The sequence below is a fragment of the Scardinius erythrophthalmus genome, assembly GCF_964197995.2.
Source record: "Scardinius erythrophthalmus genome assembly, chromosome: 11".
In the NCBI taxonomy this organism is placed as follows: domain Eukaryota; kingdom Metazoa; phylum Chordata; class Actinopteri; order Cypriniformes; family Leuciscidae; genus Scardinius; species Scardinius erythrophthalmus.
The window spans coordinates 17,673,705-17,701,082 of record NC_138231.1 but is presented as its reverse complement, the minus strand read 5'-3'; the positions used below and the strand labels follow the sequence as shown (position 1 = coordinate 17,701,082).

The window sequence follows — 27,378 nt, the reverse complement described above, 5'->3', positions numbered from 1 at the left end:
CTAGGGTTTTGTTTATTTTCTTCTAATAGGGTTGAAAAATAAGCAGATCTAGCAGCTTTTAAGGCCTCTCTGTATGCAATCGAGCTCTCTTTCCATGAAATGCGAAATAATTTAGATTTGATTAAAATAGATTTGTTTTCTTCCAGTTGCACTCCATTTTTCTGGGCCCGAGTAAAGGGCTCGAGTGTGCTCGTTGTACCACGGCGTTGGACTGTTTTCTTTAATCTTCTTTAAGCGCAATGGAGCAACTGTGTCTAAAGTGCTGGAAAAGAGAGAGTTAAAAGTTTCTGTTGCAATATCGAGTTTTTCTAAGCTATCTGGGATGCTGAGATGATGAAACTGATCAGGAAGATTGTTAATAAAGCAATCTTTAGTGGCAGAAGTGATAGGTCTAACATATTTGCAAGACGGAGTCAGCTTTGCAGCCTTGGCTAAATGAAGTTTACACAAGAATAGATAATGATCTGAGATGTCATCGCTCTGCTGCAGAATTTCAACAGCATCAACATTGATTCTGTGTGATAATATTAGACTAGAGTATGATTACAATAATGAATAGGTCCTGACACGTGTTGTCTAACTCCAATAGAGTTAAGAATGTCTTTAAATGCCAATCCCAATGCATCTTTTTCATTATCTACATGTATATTAAAATTACCAACAATTAGGACTTTATCTGCAGCCAGTATTAACTCTAATAGAAAGTCAGCAAATTCTTTGAGAAAGTCTGTATGTTGCCCTGGTGGCCTTTATACAGTAGCCAGCACAAATGTCAAACGTGATTTTACATTTACACTATATATTGTTACATTAAGCACCAACACTTCAAAAGAATTATATTTGAAACTAGACTTCTTGGTAATTAGTAATAAATATGTAAATATTACTATAAATTACAGCAACACCTCCCCCTTTGCCTTTCAGACGAGGTTCATGTTTATAACAGTAATCTTGGGGGGTGGACTCATTTAAAGTCATGTAATCGTTTGGTTTTAGCCAGGTTTCTGTCAAACTCAGCACATCTAGGTTATAGTCTGTAATCATATCTTTAACAATAAGTGCTTTTGAAGTAAGGGATTGAATATTCAGCAACCCAAGGTTTATTATTTGCTCATTTGTATTAAATCTGTTTTTTTATTTGTTGAACATCAATTAAATTTTTAACCTTAGATGGGTTTGGAAGTTTTTTGTATTTCCTAATTCGGGGAACAGGCACAGTGTCTATATGATGATATCTAGGTGAAAAATGCTCTATGTGATGGGATTTATCTGACCTTGGTGACGTGAGACAGTCTGTCTGCTTCCTGACCTGAGCCCCAATTCATGTTTGAGCTCTAAGACTATGTGCCATATTACTAGAGAGAAGAGCAGCACCATCCCAGGAGGAATGAATACCATCTCTTTTCAACAGGTCAGGTCTGCCCCAAAAACTTTTCTAATTGTCTATGAATTTTAAATTATTTTGCGGACACCACTTTGCAGACAGCCATGCCATTAAGTGAGGACAATCTACTAAGTATCTCATCACTCCTGCGAACAGGAAAGGGGCCAGAGCAACTTACAGTGCCTGACATCATACTTGCGAATTCACACACCTCTTTAATGGTAATTTTAATGATCTCCGACTGGCGGAGTCGAACATCATTAGTGCCGACGTGAATAATAATCTTAGAGAATTTACGATTAGCATTAGCCAGCACTTTTAAATTTGCTTTGATGTCAGGTGCTCTGGCTCCCGGCAAACATGTGAATCACATTTCACATGTCAGACATCATCTGATCACATTTTCTCACCAGTGGCTGATGTCTTTATTTTCACATTACGTGTAATAGAATCACTAATAACTAGGGCACATTCAACAGGATTCACAGTGTGTGTTTTCACTGAGTGGGGAGAATCTATTTGTTATGGTTATCGGAACGGAAGAGCGGTGTTTTGTCCTGCGACTACAGCATCTCACTGTCACCCAATTGCCCTCCTACACGGGCTCAACTACTACAGCCGGAACCGAACAATCTACAGAGTTCACTAAGCTAGTCACATCCAAAGCAGTATCTAAAGCCCTTGCACTCTTACAATTAACCTTGATTAAAGTTTGGATGTGTGTCTGAAAATCTGAAGTTCTGATCGCCAGCCTGACTATCTCCCTGCATTTATCACCTGTAAATTCTGTGCTGACAGAGAAGGCTATGCTATACATGTTACATGAAGTGCAAGTGCAAGTGACAATAAGAGGAGAAGATGACATGACTCACCGTGTTTGTTGACTGATCCTACTCACCTAAGGTTTGATGAACTCGTAAGCGGGAGAGAAAAAGAGAGCACGGATGGCATGCTAACAGGCTACGACAGGAATTATTAGCTTGTTGTGCTAGCAATAATGATGTCAGGTTAATGTGTGATGTTGAGTAAGCTATATTTAGCAGTATAAACAACAATGAATGATAGTAAATAATGATTCAAAACAGAAAGATATACGAAGCTTACAGACGCAAACCAACTCAACAGCAGCAACGAGGCACACAGGAGCAATCCAACACATGAAACTATATATATTATTGTTTCCCATTTTCACATGAAACTATATATTTTATTGTCACAATTAAATTAAAAGCTCAGGCTACTGTCCTCCATTGAGTCTAATATCTTACCCAGTCATAACTTTGATTGGCTACTTGATAATAAAGATATTATCATAATGTAGTGGCCTGATTTCTTTTACGGACTAGAATCTGGTATCAATTTTACATGATCATAAACATCCAGGATTTCTATCACTTGAGATCCTGCAGCATTTTAATCAGAAAAGCTGGAGTATTTATTATAAAAAACTAAATCTGTGTACAAGAAGTTTTAAACCCCTTCATTGAGACAAACACAAACCTATTAATAAAATAAGTAAATTCTATATTAGTACTCAAGTCAAGCATGTAGAAATGAAAGCATAAATATCAACATTATAAAATAAAGTAAAAATATAGCTGCGAGCAGCGATTACGGGCCCAAGCCGGTGGCACCGCAACCCAGTGCCTTTAGTTACTTAAAGGCACCGGGGTGGCTGTGCCGCCGGCTTTGGCCCTTCATCGCTGCTCGCAGCTATATTTATTATTATACCAGTATATATAATATATATATATATATATATATATATATATATATATATATATATATATACAGTATATATAAAAGAGAAAATATTACTTGACTTACCTTATTCTGATTTTATGATACACTCAAAATATTCCACAACAAATCCTTTAAATTTAATGTAAAAATAAAAACGAAGGTCAGCAGGGTTGGGCTCATGTAATCCTCTCATTAGAATCAAAATGTTTCAACATTTGCGATGTATTTGGATGCTAAACTATTCTTTATTATAGGATTTGTACTTTACTCGTGTTCCTTAGGAGGAGTAGGTAAAAACTCAGAGTCTGAAATATCCACAAAATCCACAATCAGACCTAAATATCTGACTTCCTGTTGGTCGGATCTAATGACTGTAAATTAGAAAGTTGTCCGTCTTGATGAGAACAATATAGGTACTGATTTTTGTAACTGTGGGTAAAAGTAACCCCCCCACTTTTGTCAAAAACATTTTGAAAGTGACACACTTCCTGCTGCCAGTTGGTGGCGCTATAACTTTGACTCACAACAGTTACATCCATCTGATCAGCCTCTTACCACAAACACACTGCTGAAGTTTCATCAAGATCAGTTAATGTATGCTGAAGTTATAACACACTTCCTGTGTCCCTTATTCGCCATAAATTCGTTTCCTTGCCACGGCCAAACCGTTTGAGATATCAAAAATCCGTCTGCAATTTAGCATCCTCAATGTCTTGACTTCATGCTCACCGAGTTTGGAAGCGATTGGATGAATTCTCTAGGAGGAGTACATTAAATTCCACAGCATGCGTTTCAAAACAACCCATAATAGCCGACTTCCTGTTGGGCTGGCGTAAAAAGTAAAAGTACGAAAGTTGTTCGGCCCGATGAGATCTATATGTGTACCGAGTTTCATATTATTACATGCAAGCGTGTCTGATTTATGGACCAAGTTTTCAGACCCCGTTCAAGGGGGCGCTGTCGAGCCCCCCTGCCACGCCCGGGTACCAGCTTCAGCCCGGCCCTGATGGCCGCGGGTTCTGACCCGTGTGCAAAGTTTCAAGAGTTTTCGAGCACGTTAAGGGTCTCAAAAGTGCCCGAAAGGTTGACAGAAAAATAAGAATAAATATAGCTGCGAGCAGCGATTACGGGCCCAAGCCGATGACACCGCAACCCCAGTGCCTTTAGTAACCTAAAGGCACCGGGGATGGCGGTGCCGCCGGCTTTGGCCCTCCATCGCTGCTCGTAGCTATATATATATATATATATATATATATCTTTCTATCTATCTGTCTATATATATATATATATATATATATGTATATTTACACACACACACATATATATATAAGACAGAAAATATTACTTGTCTTACCTTATTCTGATTTTATGATACACTCAAAATATTCCACAACAAATCCTTTAAATTTAATGTAAAAATAAAAACGAAAGTAAGCAGTGTTGGTCTCACGTAACTCTCTCATTAGAATAAAAAATTTCAATATTTGCGATGCATTTGGATGCTAAACTGTTCTTTATTATAGGCTTTGTACTTCACTCGTGTTCCAATATCGATAGAAAAAATCATCCTCTTCACACGCGCAAAAATGTGCTTGGAAACATCACAGTGGAGCTCTGCTTACTGTAAATGGTACAAATTGTACTACTGACTATTTAAACAGAGCAGTGTAATTCGTATATGTTAGGTTGACTATTTTTATTATTATATTGTATTAGGGCTATAATGAACAGGCTGCGATGTCAAGATTGCAATTCTGGAATGTGTGTGTGTGTGTGACGCGGTTGCGGTTGAACAGTGGACACATAAAAACATAAATAAAACGTTTAAGTTCATTCCTACTTCCATAGGCATACATTGAAAATGCTCGCTCTTCTCCGCACCATTATCAATGTCTGTGTGGACGTCTGTATTTTACTTTCGCTTTTAAGTTAGCGATTTAAAAGCCCTCAGCGGTGTCACACGTCGATTAACTGGTGGGAAAATTTTATCACAGTCACATCCCTAATATATTTATATATAAATACAATAGGCCTACCTGAAAGAGAATTTTACTTGCCCGACCAGAGTATAGCCTGATTAGAACGTCAATAACAAAAAAATAACTTGGGAATCACTAAAACGAGAGATTATTCTAATTTCATTACATTCATTTTAAGTTGCAATCAGCAGTTCATAATAAATGTATTACTGATCAATGGTAACAAGGTTGCCCTGCTGAGGCTCATGCAGCTTCTCCAGGAGAATTGTAAACAAATGAGCGCAGCACACAAAAACGCAACGCAGTTAACAACATACTGACTATAAAAATTACAAATATGGAGTTTTTTATATATTTTCTAACATATGATAAGAGTTAAGCAACCTCATTTGACGAGTAGGCAACTATTTCCTGAATACAATCACAATTGAAACTGTGACATTGATTTCATACAACAGGTTAATAAACAGTTACAATTAAGTCACTTACATTTTAGATGCAATATTGACTTTTTTTGTTCTGTTTCAGCAGCAAAAATAGTTAAACAAAGATCAGCAGAACCATCGTGCATCTCACAGCAACTTGTTTTCTCATTACTTAATGATTCAGCATTTTGAAACGAATCGGTTGACTCAAAGATTCAATGGTCAATCCATAAACATCTGTCTCAATCATGAATGACTCAGTCATTCGAACGAATCGTTTGAACGAATGAATCAATGACTCGCTCATTAAGATGGTCGCCTGGTGACACCTGATGGCGGTTTAGTGTTATGCACCATTATCAATGTCCGTGCGGACCTCCGTTTTTTACTTTCACTTTTATATTAGCGATTTAAAAGCAGCCGCTCGTGTCACACGTCGATTAACCGATGGGAAAATATCCTCACAGTCATATACCTAATAAATTTATATTTAAATACAAAAGGCCTACCTAGTAAAACGTTTTATATACTATTTTAATATCCTTTTGGACACAAGAGGGCAGTATAGCCCTATGTTTGATTTTTTGTTGAACCAAATAGCACTAAATAGCCTGTTTTTAACTTTTTCATACTCCTTGAATTGCAAAAACAGAATAAAATGGGTTTAGTTCTAATATTTGTATCATTTTACATAAAAATAAATGGTGTATAATTACATTTTTAGAAGTTATGTTGAGATGTTTCCTGCTTCCTTTTTGACATAAATGTAATCCCTCGCCATAGCAAAACCGTTTGAGATATTCAATATCCGTTTACAATTTTGCATCATTAATATATTTTAATCATGTTGAAAAAGTTTGGTGGGAATAAAATAAACCTTTTAGGAGGAGCAACTAAAAATTCAGAGGCTGATTTAGCAAAAAATCCATATTCAGACCAAAATATCTGACACCCTGTTGGTCATAGCTAATAACTGTCAATTAGAAAGTTGTCCGGCTTGATGAGAACAATACACCTACCAAGTTTTGTGATTCTAGGAAAAACTAAGCCCCCATTTTTGACTAAAGGTGGCGCTACTGAGCCATTTCACCACGCCCGTTTCTGAAACTTTGCACATGTCTACTAGATAATAAATGTGATGTGTCTGTCGAGTTTCATGCATTTTCAAACATGTGAAGAGTCTCAAAAGCATCCGAAAAGAATATTAAAGTTTAATGCGTTGCCACGGCAACAGTATCTAAGATATCAATAATCCTTTCACAGGTCTACATCTGCCGTGTGTCTACATTATACACATAAAGTTTTAAGCAAATCGGGTAAAAATAAGAGGGTGATTTCAAAGCATTATGAAAGTGACACACTTCCTGTTGCCAGTTGGTGGCGCTATAACTTTGACTCACAAATGTCACATCCATGTGATCGGCCTCTTACAACGAACACACTGCTGAAGTTTCATCAAGATCAGTTAATGTATGCAGATGTTATAACACACTTCCTGTTTGAATTATTCGCCATAAATTCGTTTCCTCGCCACGGCCAAACCGTTCGAGATATCAAAAATCCGTCCGCAATTTAGCATCCTCAATGTCTTGACTTCATGCACACCGAGTTTGGTGGGGATGGGATGAATTCTCTAGGAGGAGTACTTCACATTCCACAGCAAGCGTTTTCCAAACAACCCATAATAGCCGACTTCCTGTTGGGCTGGCGTAAAACTTGACGGGGGAAAAGTTGTTTGGCCCGATGAGATCTATATGTGTACCGAGTTTCATATTAATTCATGCAAGCGTGTTTGATCTATGGACCAAGTTTTCAGACCCTGTTCAAGGGGGCGCTGTTGAGCCCCCCTGCCACGCCCGGGTACCAGCTTCAGCCCGGCCCTGATGCCAGGGGGTTCTGACTTGTGTGCAAAGTTTCAAGAGTTTTTGAGCACGTTAAGGACCCCAAAAGCCCCTGAAACCTTGATTAACAATATAAAAGCAATAGTCAAATCCCCCCCTCCCCTCACACACACAGAGACACAGAGAGAGGGAGAGAAAATTCTCCAGAAAATCCACATTCAAACCAAAATATCTCTCTTCCTCTTGGTCCGAGCTAGTTACTGTAAATTAGAAAGTTGTCCGTCTTGATGGAAACAATACACATATCAAGTTTTGTTGCTGTTGATAAAACTAACCCCCCCACTTTTGACTAAAGGTGGCGCTACTGAGCCATTTCACCACGCCCGTTTCTGAAACTTTGCACATGTCTACTGGATAATAAATGTGATGTGTCTGTCGAGTTTCATCCAATTTCAAGCATGCTAAGAGTCTCAAACGCATCCGAAAAGAATATTAAAGTTTGATGCGTTGCCACGGCAACAGTATCTAAGATATCAATAATCCTTTCACAGGTCTACATCTGCCGTGTGTCTACATTATACACATAAAGTTTGAAGCAAATCGGGTAAACCTAAGAGGGTGACATCAAAGAATTTTGAAAGTGACACACTTCCTGCTGCCAGTTGGTGGCGCTATAACTTTGACTCACAATAGTCACATCAATGTGATCGGCCTCTGAAAACGAACACACTGCTGAAGTTTTATCAAGATCAGTTAATGTATGCAGAAGTTATAACACACTTCCTGTTTATCTTTTCTCGCTATAAATTCGTTTCATCGCCACGGCCAAACCGTTCGATATTTCAAAAATCCGTCCGCAATTTAGCATCCTCAATGTCTTGACTTCATGCTGAACGAGTTTGGTGGGGATCGGATCAATTCCCTAGGAGGAGTACATTAAATTCCACAGCATGCGTTTTTCAAACAACCCATAATAGCTGACTTCCTGTTGGGCAGAGCTAATAACTTAGAGTGTGAAAGTTGTTCGGCCCGATGAGATCTATATGTGTACCGAGTTTCATACTAATACGTTCTTGTATGTGTCCAAGATTTAAGATTGTGTTCTAGGGGGCGCTGTCGAGCCCCCCTGCCACGCCCGGGTACCAGCTTCAGCCCGGCCCTAATGGCTGCGGGTTCTGACCTGTGTGCAAAGTTTCATGAGTTTTTGAGTCTGTTAAGGGTCCCAAAAGCCCCCGAACCCTTGAACAACAATAATAATAAATATAGCTGCGAGCAGCGATTACGGGCCCAAGCCGGTGGCACCGCAACCCCGGTGCCTTTAGTTACCTAAAGGCACCGGGGTGGCGGTACCGCCGGCTTTGGCCCTTCATCGCTGCTCGCAGCTATATTTATATATATATATATATATATATCGTCGCTGCCCGATGAAACTCACGTATGTCCAAAACGGTTACTTTTCAGGAAGTGAAAAAAACAGCTAATTTCAAAATCAGTTGAACGTAGCGTTGTCATACTTGTTACGGCATCTTTAAATGTAACCATATTCTTGCCAGTGTAATGATATAATCGACATTTGACCAAAATCGAGTTTAAATGGACATACGTGCATATTTTACAGTAACGGCGGTCGATACGCGTTCTTCCAATCATTAATTAGAATGGCCAAGTCGCGTTTCATATTGACAGATGAATAGGCTACGCTCAGTTTATTAAATGGCCTACGTCTCAGTTTATTAAATACGCTCAGTTTATTAAATGTCTCTTGCAAACTATGAAGGGACAATGAATCAATACACTCATTGCTGACCCCAGGGCCGGCGCGTCCATATAGGTGAACTAGGCAATTGCCTAGAGCGGCACTTTTGTAAAGGCAAAATGTGTGCCAACCGGGAATGAACAATTCACAAAATAGGCTAGGCTATATGATCATATAATCATACATAATCAGAGAGTAGCCTTTTTCTTTTCGTTTTGAATTATTTAGTTAAAAGACTTTTCAAGCTTTGTGTATTTGATGTCTTTCTCATGTCTGTGTGAGGCATACACTGAGTTTCGTTAAGTTAGGATGAGATGAGCTCCAGTTAACGTGCAATGCAAGTGACCGCACGGGCGCCTCCATGATTATATTGTCTGCTATATATTTGCCTCTTATTTATTAAATCCACTCCAGGCAATTTATTAAAATTAAGATACAATTTATACAAAACGAAATTCACTTTAAAGAAAGGCTTTCTACAAAACCAGACTTAATGAAGTTGTCAAAATCATGTCTGATCCGTCTCAAATTGTGAATCCTATTACTCGTGCTGTTCACTTTTCATACTTTCAACAATATAGTAGACCTACAGACTCTATTTGTACAAATTGCTGCACATTCATTTAATTCTGAATTTTGCACACACAAGTTGAAAGGCTTCAAATCAAGTTCACGGATAATTGTGCTTGCATTTATTAATCATTATGATACTAAAATCATAACAAAGATTTTTCTTTAAAAAAAAACAAAAAAAACAAGCTGCACCCTTTTTTTTTACATTTCATCTTTCATTCCGAAATAGAATAATGAATGAACGAAAAAGTACACGGACCCAACATGTAGGCTATTAGCCTTTTTACCCGTTATCAGTCTAAATTAATCTCGTTTTTAATTTAACTTAATTTCGTTTTTCTTTATTTAAATTTCGTTTTTCTTTATTTAAATTTAGTTTTTTTCTTTATTTAATTTTCGTTTTTTCTTTCTTTAAATGTCATTTTTCTTTATTTAAATTTAATTTGTTCTTTTTTTAAATTTAGTTTTTTCATTTAAATTTTGTTTTTCTTTATTTAAAATTCGTTATTGTTTATTTAAATCTACCCTTTACTGTGTCAGTAATTTATTAGTCAGAAAAATATTAGACTACCTTAAAAGTATTGCTTGAGTTAACAGGCCCATGCGTTTACATCTCCACAATAAACAGTGACAATTAGCCTACTTCGTCTATTTACCGGTAAATAACAGTTGTAAATATATTGCGAATATATAATAAACTTGAACAGTTGTCAAAACAAACGTTTGCTGATACTTTACCTCACAGAGTTATTCGGCTATCCAATGCTGAGCTTCCAGAGACGCTTAGACCGCGCGATGCCTCCACTGGGCGGGAGATACGCGGCGTGATTGACAGCTTTGACACCAAATGGATATACGTGAAAATCAGATGACATGATTTCACAACTTTTCATTGGTCATTTAGATATGTGAAGCATACTGTATACGGAAATGAACCTGGACATTCTATCCGTCGAAAAATCTCAAAATCGGCAAAATGGACATACGCGGTTTTCATCGGACAGCGACGATATATATATATATATATATATATATATATATATATATATATTTATATATATATATATATATAAAAGACCAAAAATATTACTTGACTTACCTTATTCTGATTTTATGATACACTCAAAATATTCCAGAACAAATCCTTTAAATTTAATGTAAAAATAAAAATGAAAGAAAGCAGTGTTGGGCTCACGTAACCCTCTCATTAGAATCAAAATGTTTCAACATTTGCAATGTATTTGGATGCTAAACTATTCTTTATTATAGGCTTTGTTCTTCACTCATGTTCCAATATCGACGGAAAAAATCATCCTCTTCACAAGCGCAAAAATGTGCTTGGAAACATCACAGTGGAGCGGTGCTTACTGTGAATGTATGAATTGTACTACTGACTATTTAGAGCAGTGTAATTTTTATATGTTAGGTTGACTATTTTATTATTATATTTTATGAAGGCTATAATGAACAGGCTGCGATGTCAAGATTACAATGCTGGAATGTGTGTGTGTGTGTGTGTGTGTGTGTTCATGTTTTTCTATCCCGGTGGGGACTTCAACCTGAATGCACACAGACTCATGGGGACTCGTGTCACAGTGGGGACCTAAATAGAGGTCCCCATGGGTAAACAAGCTTATAAATCATACAGAATGAGTTTTTTTGGAAAAGTAAAAATGCAGAAAGTTTTCAGTGATAGGTAGGTTTAGGGCTAGGGTTAGTGTGAGGAGATAGAATATACAGGTTGTACAGTATAAAACCATTAAGTCTATGGAGAGTCCCAACAAAGATAGTAAACCGTGTGTGTGTGTGTGTGTGTGTGTGTGTGTGTGGTGTGGGTGCGATTGAACAGTGGACACATAAAAACATACTCCGTCATTATACAGGACGACGTTCAAACTGCAAAGTGTTAACTTATATTTGTGTACAGTCGCAATAAAACACAACATTGTGCTTTTGTAAAATAATTTCAAGCAATCCTCCCCCCAAAAGGTGCTAATTTTAAAATTAAACTAAAATGCTCATATTAGCAATTTAAAACTGTGCGCATCCACGGTGAGGAACGAGCAGAACGGAGTGAACGTTTTTCAGTTAATTCCTACTTCCATAGGAATTCATTTGAAATGCTCGCTCAACCACTATCAATGTCAGTGCGGACAAACATATTTTACTTTCGTTTTTAAGTTGGCAATTCAAAAGCCCCCAGCGGTGTTACACGTCGATTAACCGGTGGGAAAATATCCTCAGACACATACCTAATAAATGTACATTTAAATACAATATTGGCCTACCTGGTAAAAAGTTTTATATACTATTTTGATGTCCTTTTGGACACAAGAGGGCAGTATAGCCCTATGTTTGCTTTTTTGTTTAACCAAATAGCACTAAATAGCCTGTTTTTTCATTCTTCTTGAATTGCAAAAACAGAATAAAATGGGTTTAGTTGTGATATTTGTATACTTTTATATAGAAATAAGTGGTATATAATTACATTTTTAGAAGATTTTAAGTGTTTCCTTTTTGGGCATTACTTTAATCCCTTGCCATAGCAAAACCGTTTGAGATATTTATTATCCATTCACAATTTAGCATATTTAATGTATTTTCATCATGTTGAAAAAGTTTGGTGGGAATAAAATAAATAGTTTAAGAGGAGTGGCTAAAAATTCAGAGGCTGATTTTGCAAAAAAATCCACATTCAGACCAAAATATCTGACTTCCTGATGGCCGGAGCTGATGAATGTAAATTAGAAAGTTGTCCGGCTTGATGAGAACAATATAGAAACAATTTTTTTTTACTGTAGTTAAAACTAAACCCCCCCACACTTTTGTCAAAAGCATGTTGAAAGTGACACACTTCCTGCTGCCAGTTGGTGGCGCAAAAACTTTGACTCACAATAGTTACATCCATCTGATCGGCCTCTTACCACGAACACACTGCTGAAGTTTCATCAAGATCAGTTAATGTATGCAGAAGTTATACCACTTCGTGTTTCTCTTTTCTCGCCATAAATTTGTTTCCTCGCCACGGCCAAACCGTTCGAGATATCAAAAATCCGTCCGCAATTTAGAATCCTCAATGTCTTGACTTCATGCACACCGAGTTTGGTGGGGATTGGATGAATTCTCTAGGAGGAGTACTTCGCATTCCACAGCAAGCGTTTTCCAAACAACCCATAATAGCCGACTTCCTGTTGGGCTGGGGAAAGTTGTTCGGCCCGATGAGATCTATATGTGTACCGAGTTTCATATTAATTCATGCAAGCGTGTTTGATCTATGGACCAAGTTTTGGGACCCCGTTCAAGGGGGCGCTGTTGAGCCCCCCTGCCACGCCCGGGTACCAGCTTTAGCCTGTCCCTGATGGCAGGGGGTTCTGACTTGTGTGCAAAGTTTCAAGAGTTTTTGAGCACGTTAGGGACCCCAAAAGCCCCTGAAACCTTGATTAACAATATAAAAGCAATAGTCAAATCCCCCCCTCCCCTCACACACACAGAGACACAGAGAGAGGGAGAGAAAATTCTTCAGAAAATCCACATTCAAACCAAAATATCTCTCTTCCTGTTGGTCGGAGATGGTTCAAGTAAATTAGAAAGTTGTCCGTCTTGATGAGAACAATACACATACCAAGTTTTGTTGCTGTTGATAAAACTAACCCCCCCACTTATGACTAAAGGTGGCACTACTGAGCCCCTCACCACGCCCATTTCTGAAACTTTGCACATGTCTACTGGATAATAAATGTGATGTGTCTGTCGAATTTCATGCAATTTCAAGTATTTTAAGAGTCTCAAAAGCATAAAAAAAGAATATTAAAGTTTGATGCGTTGCCACGGCAACAGTATCTAAGATATCAATAATCCTTTCACAGGTTTACATCTGCCGTGTGTCTACATTGTACACATAAAGTTTGAAGCAAATCTGGTAAAAATAAGACAGTGATTTCAAAGCATTTTAATAGTGATGTACTTCCTGCTGCCTGTTGGTGGCGCTATAACTTTGACTCACAATAGTCACATCTGTGCGATCGGCCTCTTACAACGAACACACTGCTGAAGTTTCATCAAGATCAGTTAATGTATGCAGAAGTTATAACACACTTCCTGTTTCATTTTTTCGCCATAAATTCGTTTCCTCGCCACGGCCAAACCGTTCGAGATATCAAAAATCCGTCCGCAATTTAGCATCCTCAATGTCTTGACTTCATGCACACCGAGTTTGGAGGCGAATCGATGAATTCCCTAGGAGGAGTACATTAAATTCCACAGCATGCGTTTCCAAACAACCCTAAATAGCCGACTTCCGGTTGGGCTGGCGTAAAACTTAGAGCACGAAAGTTGTTCGGCCCGATGAGATCTACATGTGTACCGAGTTTCATATTATTACATGCAAGCGTGTTTGATTTATGGACACGTGTTCGGATCCCGTTCCAGGGGGCGCTGTTGAGCCCCCCTGCCACGCCCGGGTACCAGCCTCAGCCCGGCCCTGATGGCCGCGGGTTCTGACCTGTGTGCAAAGTTTCAAGAGTTTTCGAGCATGTTAAGGGCCCCAAAAGTGGCCGAAAGGTTGACAAAATAATAATAATAATAATAATAATAATCCTACCGAAAACAATAGGGCCTTCGCCCTTTCAGGGCTTGGGCCCTAATAATAATAATAATCCTAACGAAAACAATAGGGCCTTCGCCCCTTCAGGGCTTGGGCCCTAATAATCCTAACGAAAACAATAGGGCCTTCGCCCTTTCAGGGCTTGGGCCCTAAATATAGCTGCGAGCAGCGATTGCGGGCCCAAGCCGGTGGCACCGCCACCCTGGTGCCTTTAGTTACACTAAAGGCACCGGGGTGGCGGTGTCACCGGCTTGGGCCCTCCATCGCTGCTCGCAGCTATATTTATATATATAAATGTAACAAGAATATATATATATATATATATATAGAGAGAGAGAGAGAGAGAGAGAGAGAGAGAGAGAGAGAGAATATTACTTGTCTTACCTTATTCTGATTTTATGATACACTCAAAATATTCTACAACAAATCCTTTAAATGTGATGTAAAAATAAAAACAAAAGTAAGCAGTGTTGGGCTCACGTTACCCTCTCATTAGAATCAAAATGTTTCAACATTTGCCATGTATTTGGATGCTAAACTATTCTTTATTATAGGCTTTGTACTTCATTTGTGTTCCAATATCAACGGAAAAAATCATCCTCCTCATACGCGCAAAAAATTTGCTTGGAAACATCACAGTGGAGCGGTGCTTACCGTGAATGGTACAAATTGTACTACTGACTATTTAAACAGAGCAGTGTAATTTTTATATGTTAGGTTGACTATTTTATTAATATATTTTATTAAGACTATAATGAACAGGCTGTGATGTCAAGATTGCAATGCTGGAATGTGTGTGTGTGTGTGTGTGTGGCGCAGGCGTGGGCGCGTTCGAACAGTAGAGACATAAAAACATAGGCTATTCCGTAATTTTTTTCATACAGGACATTATTCAAACTGCAAAGTGTTAACTTATATTTGTGTTCAGTCGCAATAAAACACAACATTGTGCTTTTGTAAAATAAATTCAAGCAATCCGCCCCCCGAAAGGCGGTAATTGTAAAATTTAACTAAAATCACTGCATTCTTTGAAAACGCTCGCTCAGCTCCGCACCATTATCAATGTCTGTGCAGACGAACATATTTTAATTTCATTTTTAAGTAAGCGATTCAAAAGCCCCCAGCGGTGTCACACGTCGATTAACCGGTGGTAAAATATTCTCACTGTCACATACCTAGTATATTTTTATATAGATACAATAGGCCTACCTGATTTTGAACACAAGAGGGCAGTATAGCACTATAAATGACTTGATTTTTTTTGTTATTATTATTATTTAGTATTTTTAAACTTAGAATAAAATTAGAATAAAATTATTTTTAAAAAAAGAATAAAATGGGTTTAGTTGTGACATTTGTATAGTTTTATACAGAAATAAATTGTGTATAATTACATTTTTAGAATATATGAGGCTTTTAGTGTTTCCTTTGTGGACATTACTTTAATCCCTCACTATAGCAAAACCGTTTGAGATTTTATTTTTAAAAATAATCAGTTAACAACATAGGCCAGCTGACTATAAAAATTACAAATATGGAGGTTTTATATATTTTATAACATATGATACAGTGAAGCAACCTCACTTGACGAGTGTCATTTCCTGAATACAATCACAGTTGAAACTGTGACATTGATTTCATACAACAGGTTAATAAACAGTTCCAATTAAGTCACTTACATTTTAGATGCAATATTGACTGTTTTTGTTCTGTTTCAGCAGCAAAAATAGTTAAACAGAGATCACAGCAGAACCATCACGCATCACGTGTTTTATCATAAATGAACGATTCAGCATTTTTAACAAATCGGTTGACTCAAAGATTGAATGATCAATCCATAAACATCTGTCTTAATCATGATCGACTCATTCGAACGAATCGTTTGAACGAATGAATCAATGACTCGCTAATTAAGATGGATGCCTGGCGACAACTAATGGCGGTTTAGTGTTGTTTAAAAGCATCATTCTTTCCAACGTGTGTGTGATTTGTGTGTGCAACATTATCAATGTCAGTGTGGACGTCTGTATTTTACTTTCACTTTTACATTAGCGATTTAAAAGCTCCCGCTCGTGTCACACGTCGATTAATCGGTGGGAAAATATCCTCAGACACATACCTAATAAATGTATATTTAAATACAATATTGGCCTACCTGGTAAAAAGTTTTATATACTATTTTGATGTCCTTTTGGACACAAGAGGGCAGTATAGCCCTATGTTTGCTTTTATGTTTAACCAAATAGCACTAAATAGCCTGTTTTTAACTTTTTCATTCTTCTTGAATTGCAAAAACAGAATAAAATGGGTTTAGTTGTGATATTTGTATACTTTTATATAGAAATAAATGGTATTTAATTACATTTTTAGAAAATTTGAGGCTTTTAGTGTTTCCTTTTTGGACATTACTTTAATCCCTCGCCATAGCAAAACCGTTTAACATATTTATTATCCATTCACAATTTTGCATATTTAATGTATTTTCATCATCCTGAAAAAGTTTGGTGGGAATAAAATAAATAGTTTAAGAGGAGTGGCTAAAAATTCAGAGGCTGATTTTGCAAAAAAAATCCACATTCAGACCAAAATATCTGACTTCCTGATGGCCGGAGCTAATGAATGTAAATTAGAAAGTTGTCCGGCTTGATGAGAACAATATACAAACTATTTTTTTTTTACTGTATTTAAAACTAACCCCCCCACTTTTGTCAAAAGCATGTTGAAAGTGACACACTTCCTGCTGCCAGTTGGTGGCGCTATAACTTTGACTCACAATAGTTACATCCATCTGATCGGCCTCTTACCACGAACACACTGCTGAAGTTTCATCAAGATCAGTTAATGTATGCAGAAGTTATTCCACTTCATGTTTCTCTTTTCTCGCCATAAATTCGTTTCCTCGCCACGGCCAAACCGTTCGAGATATCAAAAATCCGTCCACAATTTAGCATCCTCAATGTCTTGACTTCATGCTGACCGAGTTTGGAGGTGATTGGATTAATTATCTAGGAGGAGTACATCAAATTCCACAGCATGCGTTTTTCAAACAACCCATAATAGCCGACTTCCTGTTGGGCGGAGCTAATAACTTAGAGTGCGGAAGTTGTTCGGCTTGATGAGATCTATATGTGTACCGAGTTTCATATTAATTCATGCAAGCGTGTTTGATATATGGACCAAGTTTTCAGACCCTGTTCCAGGGGGCGCTGTCGAGCCCCCCTGCCACGCCCAGGTACCAGCTTCAGCCCGGCCCTGATGGCCGCAGGTTCTGACCTGTGTGCAAAGTTTCAAGAGTTTTCGAGCACGTTAAGGGCCCCAAAAGACCCTTAAACCTTGAAAACAATTATAAAAGCTACTTTCTCCTAACAGACAAATCCCCCACACCCCACACAGAGACACAGATACAGAGAGAGAGGGAGAGAGCATTCTCCAAAAAATCACATTCAAACCAAAATATCTGACTTCCTGTTGGTCGGAGCTAATAACTCTAAATTAGAAAGTTGTCCGGCTCGATGAGAACAATATACATACCGATTTTTGTGATTCTAGGAAAAACTAAGCCCCCATTTTTGACTAAAGGTGGCGCTACTGAGCCATTCCACCACGCCCGTTTCTGAAACTTTGCACATGTCTACCGGATAATAAATGTGATGTGTCTGTCGAGATTCATCCAATTTCAAGCATGCTAAGAGTCTCAAAAGCATCAAAAAAGAATATTAAAGTTCGATGCGTTGCCATGGCAACAGTATCTAAGATATCAATAATCCTTTCACAGGTCTACATCTGCCGTGTGTCTACATTATACACATAAAGTTTGAAGCAAATCGGGTAAAAATAAGAGAGTGATTTCAAAGCATTTTAAAAATGACACACTTCCTGCTGCCAGTTGGTGGCGCTATAACTTTGACTCACAATAGTCACATCCTTGTGTTCGGCCTCTTACAACGAACACACTGCTGAAGTTTCATCAAGATCAGATAATGTATGCTGAAGTTATAATACACTTCCTGTGTCCCTTATTCGCCATAAATTAGTTTCCTTGCCACGGCCAAACCGTTCGAGATATCAAAAATCCGTCCGCAATTTAGCATCCTCAATGTCTTGACTTCATGCCGACCAAGTTTGGAGGCGAATGGATGAATTTCCTAGGAGGAGTACATCAAATTCCACAGCTTGCGTTTCAAAACAACCCATAATAGCCGACTTCCTGTTGGGTTGGCGTAAAACTTAGAGCACGAAAGTTGTTCGGCCCGATGAGATCTATATGTGTACCGAGTTTCATATTATTACATGCAAGCGTGTCTGATTTATGGACAAGTGTTCGGATCCCGTTCCAGGGGGCGCTGTCGAGGCCCCCTGCCACGCCCGGGTACCAGCTTCAGCCCGGCCCTGATGGCCGCGGGTTCTGACGTGTGTGCAAAATTTCAAGAGTTTTCGAGCATGTTAAGGGCCCCAAAAGTGCCCGAAAGGTTGACAAAATAATAATAATAATAATAATAAATATAGCTGCGAGCAGCGATTGTGGGCCCAAGCCGGTGGCACCGCCAACCTGGTGCCCTTAGTTACACTAAAGGCACCGGGGTGGCGGTGTCACCGGCTTGGGCCCTCCATCGCTGCTCGCAGCTATATTATATATATATATATATATATATATATATATATATATATATATATATATATATATATATATATATATATATATCAGACAAGTAATATTCTTTGTCTTGTCACTTAAAAAAAAAAAAATATATATATATATATATTCTTTTTTCCCCTATTTTTAATATATATATATATATATATATATATATATATATATATATATATATAATTAGCTTTTTTTGGATGCTAAACTATTGTTTATTATATGCTTTGTACTTCACTCACGTTCCAATATCGAAGGGAAAAATTATCCTCTTCACATGCGCAAAAATGTGCTTGGAAAATTCACACTGGAGCGGTGCTTACTGTGATTGTACGAATTGTACTACTGACTATTTAGAGCAGTGTAATCTTTATATGTTAGGTTGACCATTTTATTATTATATTTTATTAAGTTTATAATGAACAGGCTGCAATGTCAAGATTGCAATGCTGGAGTGTGTGTGTGTGTGTGTGTGTGTGTGTGTGTGTGTGTGTGTGTGTGTGTGTGTGTGTGTGTTCATGTTTTTCTGTCCCGGTGGGGACTTTAACCTGAATGCACACAGACTCATGGGGACTCGTATCACAGTGGGGACCTAAATAGAGGTCCCCATGGGTAAACAAGCTTCATACAGAATGAGTTTTTTTGGAAATGTAAAAATGCAGAAAGTTTTCAGTGATGGGTAGGTTTAGGGGTAGGGTTAGTGTAAGGAGATAAAATATACAGTCTGTACAGTATAAAAATCATTAAATCTATGGAGAGTCCCCACAAAGATAGTAAACCGTGTGTGTGTGGGTGGGTGTGTGTGTGTGTGTGGCGTGGGCGCGATTGAACAGTGGACACATAAAAACATACTCCGTCATTATACAGGACGACATTCAAACTGCAAAGTGTTAACTTATATTTGTGTACAATCGCAATAAAACACAACATTGTGCTTTTGTAAAATAATTTCAAGTAATCAACCCCCGAAAGGCGCTAATTTTAAAATTAAACTAAAATGCTCATGGCTGCACGGGCATTCATAACGGTGCGCATCCACGGCGAGGAACGAGCAGAACAGAGTGAACGTTTTTCAGTTAATTCCTACTTCCATAGGAATTCATTTGAAACGCTCGCTCAACCACTATCAATGTCAGTGTGGACGAACATATTTTACTTTCGTTTTTAAGTTGGCGATTCAAAAGCCCCCAGCGGTGTCACACGTCGATTAACCGGTGATAAAATATTCTCACTGTCACATACCTAGTATATTTTTATGTAGATACAATAGGCCTACCTGATTTTGAACACAAGAGGGCAGTATAGCCCTATGTATGACTTGACTTTTATGGGACTAAATAGTACAATGGGCTCTATGCACGAACGAGAATATGAGAGAATACTCACCCTCAAAGTTGTCGATGTAGCTCGAAATTTTTAATTTAAAGAACTTCTCTTTCTTACTCATATTTGTGACAGTTAACTGCCTCACAATATTGTTAACATCATTCACGTTAACCGCTGGAAGTTCTTGTAAACAGAGAGTGTAATTTGCCATTATCTCCACCTAATGCATAAACGGCTTCTGACGCAGCACCGGATGTAACTGGGCGGGCTGAGACAAAACGCGGAAGCGATCGTGCATAGAGCCTATTACTATTTTTAAACTTATAAATATTTATTAAATTGAAAAAAAAAAAAAAGAATAAAATGGGTTTAGTTGTGATATTTTTATACTTTTATATAGAAATAAATGGTGTTTAATTACATTTTAGAAGATGAGGCTTTAAGTGTTACTTTACTTTAGTCCCTCACTATAGCAAAACCGTTTGAGATGTTTAATATCCGTTCACAATTTAGCATCTTTAATGTATCTTTATCATTTTGAAAAAGTTTGGTGTGAATAAAATAAACCAGTTAGGAAGAGTAGCTAAAAACTCAGAGTCTGAAATATCCAAAAAATCCACATTCAAACCAAAATATCTGACTTCCTTTTGCTCTGAGCTAATAACTGTAAATTAGAAAGTTGTCCGGCTCGGTGAGATCAATATATATACTGATTTTTGTAACTGTTGGTAAAACTAACCCACCCACTTTTGTCAAACGCATGCTGAAAGAGACACACTTCCTGCTGCCAGTTGGTGGCGCTATAACTTTGACTCACAATAGTTACATCCATCTGATCTGCCTCTTACCACGAACATACTGCTAAAGTTTCATCAAGATCAGTTAATGTATGCAGAAGTTATAACACTTCGTCTCCTCTCTTTTCTCGCCATAAATTTGTTTCCTCGCCACGGCCAAACCGTTCGAGATATCAAAAATCCGTCCGCAATTTAGCATTCTCAATGTCTTGACTTCATGCTGACTGAGTTTGGAGGTGATTGAATGAATTCTCTAGGAGGAGTACATCACATTCCACAGCAAGCGTTTTCCAAACAACCCATAATAGCCGACTTCCTGTTGGGCTGGCGTGAAACTTGACAGAGGGAAAGTTGTTCAGCCCGATGAAATCTATATGTGTACCGAGGTTCATATTAATTCATGCAAGCGTGTTTGATATATGGACCAAGTTTTCAGACCCTGTTCAAAAGGGGGCTGTTGAGCCCCCCTGCCACGCCCGTTTCTGAAACTTTTCACATGTCTACTGGCTAATAAGTGTTATGTGTCTGTCGAGTTTCATCCAATTTCAAGCATGCTAAGAGTCTCAAACGCATCCGAAAAGAATATTAAAATTTGATGCGTTGCCACGGCAACAGTATCTAAGATATCAATAATCCTTTCACAGGTCTACATCTGCCGTGTGTTTACATTATACACATAAAGTTTGAAGCAAATCGGGTAAAAGTAAGAGGGTGACTTCAAAGCATTTTGAAAGTGACACACTTCCTGCTGCCAGTTGGTGGCGCTATAACTTTGACTAACAATAGTCACATCCATGTGATCGGCCTCTTACAACGAATACACTGCTGAAGTTTCAGCAAGATCAGATAATGTATGCAGAAGTTATAACACACTTCCTGTGTCCCATTATTCGCCATAAATTCGTTTCCTCGCCACGGCCAAACCGTTCGAGATATCAAAAATCTGTTCGCAAGAATTGATCCTCAATGTCTTGACTTTATTCTCACCGAGTTTGGTGGCGATCGGATGAAATCCCTAGGAGGAGTATTTCACATTCCATTGTATGCGTTTTCCAAACAACGTATAATAACCGACTTCCTGTTGGGCTTTTGTAAAACTTAGAGCACGAAAGTTGTTCGGCCCGATGAGATCTATATGTGTACTGAGTTTCATATTATTACATGCAAGCGTGTTTGATTTATGGACCAAGTTTTCGGACCCCATTCCAGGGGGCGCCGTCGAGCCCCCCTGCCACGCCCCGGCCCTGATGGCCGCGGGTTCTGACGTGTGTGCAAAATTTCAAGAGTTTTTGAGCATGTTAAGGGCCCCAAAAGTGGCAAAAAGGCAAAAAAAAAATAATGAAGAAAAAGAAAAAGAAAAAGAAAAAAATAATCCTTACGAAAACAATAGGGCCTTCGCCCTTTCAGGGCTTGGGCCCTAATAATAATAATAATAAATAATCCTTCCGAAAACAATAGGACCTTCGCCCTTTCAGGGCTTGGGCCCTAATAATAATCCTAACGAAAACAATAGGGCTCTGCGCCCTTTCAGGGCTTGGGCCCTAATAATCCTACTGGAAACAATAGGGCCTTCGCCCTTTCAGGGCTTGGGCCCTAATAATAATCCTAACGAAAACAATAGGGCCTTCGCCCTTTCAGGGCTTGGGCCCTAATAATCCTACCGAAAACAATAGGGCCTTCGCCCCTTCAGGGCTTGGGCCCTAATTACTCAACTTTTCTGATACTGGTGTTCCCATCATGCATTGGGCCTTGAATAATAAATTAAGTTGATTTTTCACTGTTTTCCAGCAGTATTTAAACTGTTTTATCATTGCTTTTGAGGTTAGGATTAGTAACTTGCCATTTTGTGACATTTGGAGTTAATTTTCTACTCAAAATGACACATTCAAACACAAAAACGATCCTTCAAACATTGCCATCATTTAATTGTCTACCAAGTATTGAGGTCTCTGCGTTCACTTAACACTAAACTACTGATATGTAGATGTGGTGGCTCACACAATATCTATTATATTAGTTATGTAGATATTTCTAAGTTATGCATATACTTTCAAAGTGTGGTTTAATTCAATGTTGTATTGTTTGAGTGAAATATATTGCTAAGAAAACTTCAACTAAATAGATGTTACTCAACCTTTTACTAGCCCAGTTAAAATTACTTAGTAGAGTAGAGTTTGCTTAGTTCCATATGTGAAATTTGCTTAAAAAATATTTGTGCAAAAACTTGCCAAAGAAAAAATTAAGTAAATTTTACTTATTGTTTTTTTTCAGTGCAGGATTCATTTTTAACACTTGGTAAATTATGAGCAGAGTGAACATGAAGCAAAATAACCCAAACCCAGGATTACATTTACCCGGTGTTTAGAATGACCCAGGGTGTAAAAAGCCCTATTATGTTTTAATGAATTGTTTTCTTGTAACAGAAAAAAAAAATAAGTGACTGTGAAAAATAAGTGAAAGCATACTTTTGCATATGAGTGTGTGATTTTGTTAACAGTTCTCTGAAAGTTGTTATTGGAAGAGGCCTTAAAGGGATAGTTCGGCCAGAAATGATATTAAACCCATGATTTACTCACCCTCAAGCCATTCGAGATGCATATGTCAATAATTTTTCAGACGAACACATTTTCAGTTATTTTAGAAAATGTCTTAGATCTTTCAGTGGTTATAATGTCAGGTTATGGGGTCCACCTCCTTCAAGTCCCAAAAATGTGCATGCATCCTTCACAAAAGTAATCCATCCGGCTCCAGGGGGATAAACGAAGGCCTTCTTAGGGTAATCCGTGCGGTTTTGTCGTAAAAATATAGATATTTAAATCTTTATAAACGAAAATAACTGGCTTCCGGCAACGGTCGACGCGCGTTCACGGCAGATGGATGCCGGCGTATGGCGTATGACGTAGGACGTAGTGTAGGAAGTGTCGTGACGTAGAACGAACGCGACAGCGCAGCCAGAGAGCAGAGCAAAACAAAACTCCACTCACGATTTCCGCGATTTAAAAAACGTGTATTTAAAAGAAAATGTTGGAGGATTTTGATATTAGACAAGAGGATATTGACGTTCGTTCTACGTCACGCCGTTTCCTACGCTACGTCCTACGTCATACGCCGGCATCCATCTCCCGTGAACGCGCGTCGACCGTTGCCGGAAGCCAGTTATTTTCATTTATAAAGTTTTAAATATGTATATTTTTACGACAAAACCGCACGGATTACCCTTAGAAGGCCTTCGTTTATCCCCCTGGAGCCGGATGGATTACTTTTGTGAAGGATGCCTGCACATTTTTAGGTGGACCCCATAACTTGACATTATAACCACTGAAAGATCTAAGACATTTTCTAAAATAACTGAAAATGTGTTCGTCTGAAAAATGATTGACATATGCATCTCGAACGGCTTGAGGGTGAGTAAATCATGGTTTTAATATCATTTTTGGCTGAACAATCCCTTTAAAGGTAACCAGGGAATCTGGCTGATCAGGTGTTTGTTTATCTTTTCTTGGGTTGTTGTTTTTGTCTGCAGGTTAGGTGGAGGTCCAGATGATGCAAAAGAAATCATGCAGCATAAGTTCTTTGAAGGCATTGAGTGGCAAGATGTTTATGAAAAGAAGGTGAATAATATTAAGCATGTAGTCATTGACAAAATGCTACATAATAACAATGTGACGGCCCAAATCTGGCACATGTGGAAAGATGATCTGGCCCACATGCAGTGTTGAATGATGGCCCTTGGGTGGCCCCACCCCTGTTTGCCAGATCTAGGCCACAAGCAGGCCACATCAATGCCACATGTCAGCTAAGAGCAAAGAAATAAACCATAACTGGACCTTATCTGATCCACAAAATCTGTGTATATTAAATATGGAGTTATTTCAGCCTTAAGCAGAATCCCTGAAGGAAAGAAGAGCAGAAACACAAGAACTACAACCTTAGATGAAATCAACTGAAGATAAAAGAAAACATTAAATCTTTCAAGATCTCAGCAGAGGATTAAACAACTCCACGAACAGCATTATCAGCTTCACAGACTGACTTTATTTCTGTTAGACGTCTACAAAAGTTCTCGTTGAAAATTAACAGAGTTAATGACACACACAGATATCAACAATCAGCACATGAATCTCAACAATGGTGACAATCAAAAGTACCTCGTTGCAATGCATGCTGTACAACATAGTACAAAACTCCCAGCATGCATTGCAGCATGAATAAATTATGCAGCTTAACTGTCCTATTATTTTGTTTAATTCTAAATATTTGCTTTTATTTTTTGCTGTTGTTTTTGTTGTGACATTTAGTAGCTTTTTTGTGATGCTCAGCGTTGATTATCTGAATATTTTGTTGATTGTCACCATTGTTGATATCTGTGTGTGCCAGCTTAGATTAATTTATTGTGCTCATATTTGTTGACTTCATGATGATATTAAAGCCATCAAGAAGTAACCACCATCACCTAATGTCATTTCACTTTAGCTTTCTTTACTACTGCAAATGTGTTTAACAAACACACTGTCACAGCAGCCAAAAATGACAAAAGATATAATAAGAGTTAAGAGCCCAACTAATGGAAACACTAATCACTGTTATGGTGACTACAAATGAAATACCCAGTTAATTCTTAATAAAACCTTTTGTAGACGTCTGACAGAAATAAAGTCAATCTGGTTAGTAATAAGTGAAGCTGGTAATGCTGTTTCTGGAGTTGTTTAATCCTCTGCTGAGATCTTGAGAGATTTATTGTCTTCTTTTCTCTTCAGTTGATTTCATCTAAGGCTGTGGCTGGAAGTCAGTTGTAGTTCTTGTGTTTCTGCTTGTCTCTTTTTCTGTTCTCTACTTTCATTCAGTGATTCTGATTGTTAACATGCTTATTTAGGCTAAGATAACATCATATTTAATATACACAGATTTTGTGGCTCAGATAATGTTCAGTTCTGGTTTAATTATTTTGCTCTTGGCAGACATGTGGCATTGCCATGGCCTGCTTGTGGCCCAGATCTGGCAAACAGGAGTGAGCCACCAAAGAGCTGTCATTCCACGCTGCATGCGGGCCAGATCATCATTCCACATGTGTCAGACGTGGGCCGGATCTGGGATGTCACAATGTTGCTATGTAGGATGCTACGATATGCCTCCAGGTAGAGGTCACTCAAGTATAATATTGTTTTTCTGTTTCTCCACAGCTTGTTCCACCTTTTAAGCCTCAGGTAACCTCAGAAACAGACACTCGCTATTTTGATGTGGAGTTTACAGGGCAGACCATCACCATCACACCCCCAGGCCAAGGTGACATTACACTACATGCTTACAGTAACTCTCAATCAATAGATATTTGGTTGATAATGAAGGCGCCATCTAGTGGTGATTTACAGGTTGCTTTATAATGATATAAAATGAAAAAGAATAATTCATTTCATTTTCTCTTTTTTTCCAGATGAAAACATGGAGTCTTTTGACAGTGATAGAAGACCCCACTTCCCTCAGTTCTCATATTCTGCCAGTGGCACAGCATAAATAACCCCTTAAAAGAATAGTTGACCCAGAAAATTTGTGATCATTTACTCACCCTTAAGTTATTCCAAATATGTATGACTATCTTCCTTATTTTTTAATATCCGGGCAAAACTTCAGTTCTGTCATTTGTGGAGTTTGACACCATAGGCCTGTTGCAGGAAGCTAGTTGAACAAACTTGAGCTTCAGAGTAGGTTTAGAGTTGACAAAAACATACAAATCCAACGTGGTTTCCCTTACGGAACGAAAATATATTTCCATATATTTATGAACAATATAATATATTTTGTAAATATATTGAAAAATATATTAAATTATATATTGCATTAATATATTGTTATTATAATATATTGAATAATACATACGAAATTTACGCTTTTTTTACCATTATTTACCATTACTGTAGAATGTCATAAATTGAGTGTATTTAGAAAACATGTGGCTTAAATTTCTCAAGGATGTTTTACTCAAAATCATAAGTTTCTAATATAGAAACATACCAAAGAGTGCTGGGACAGTGATAGACTGGGCATTTATTTGTATTTGTTAAACATCAGCTTGCTGACACTGCAATATTTAATCCTTTTAGATATAACAACATGCAATATATCATCAGTGTTTCATGGTCTTCTGCTGGACTGAAGCACAGACTCTACTCTTCAGCACAATGGTGACCCACAAACCTTAGACAACAGAAACCATTTAAATCCCAACAGAACATTAAACACTAACAGATCTCTGAAGATCTCAGCAGAACTTATTACTAACAGTTTGACCTTATTTCTTTCAGGCGTCTG

The 27,378-nt window shown here is 38.0% G+C and overlaps 1 protein-coding gene across 1 annotated transcript in view; it reads left to right on the top strand.

Moving 5' to 3' along the window:
* LOC308698907 (RAC-alpha serine/threonine-protein kinase) overlaps positions 1-26,700 on the top strand; it is a 79,615-nt gene extending 52,915 nt beyond the window's left edge. The window contains exons 12-14 of the mRNA XM_081379377.1: positions 24,596-24,683; positions 26,253-26,355; positions 26,504-26,700. Coding sequence (XP_081235503.1) covers positions 24,596-24,683; positions 26,253-26,355; positions 26,504-26,583 — 271 coding nt within the window. The 3' untranslated portion in view covers positions 26,584-26,700. The remainder of the gene's footprint in view (positions 1-24,595; positions 24,684-26,252; positions 26,356-26,503) is intronic.
* The last annotated feature ends 678 nt before the right edge of the window (positions 26,701-27,378 follow it).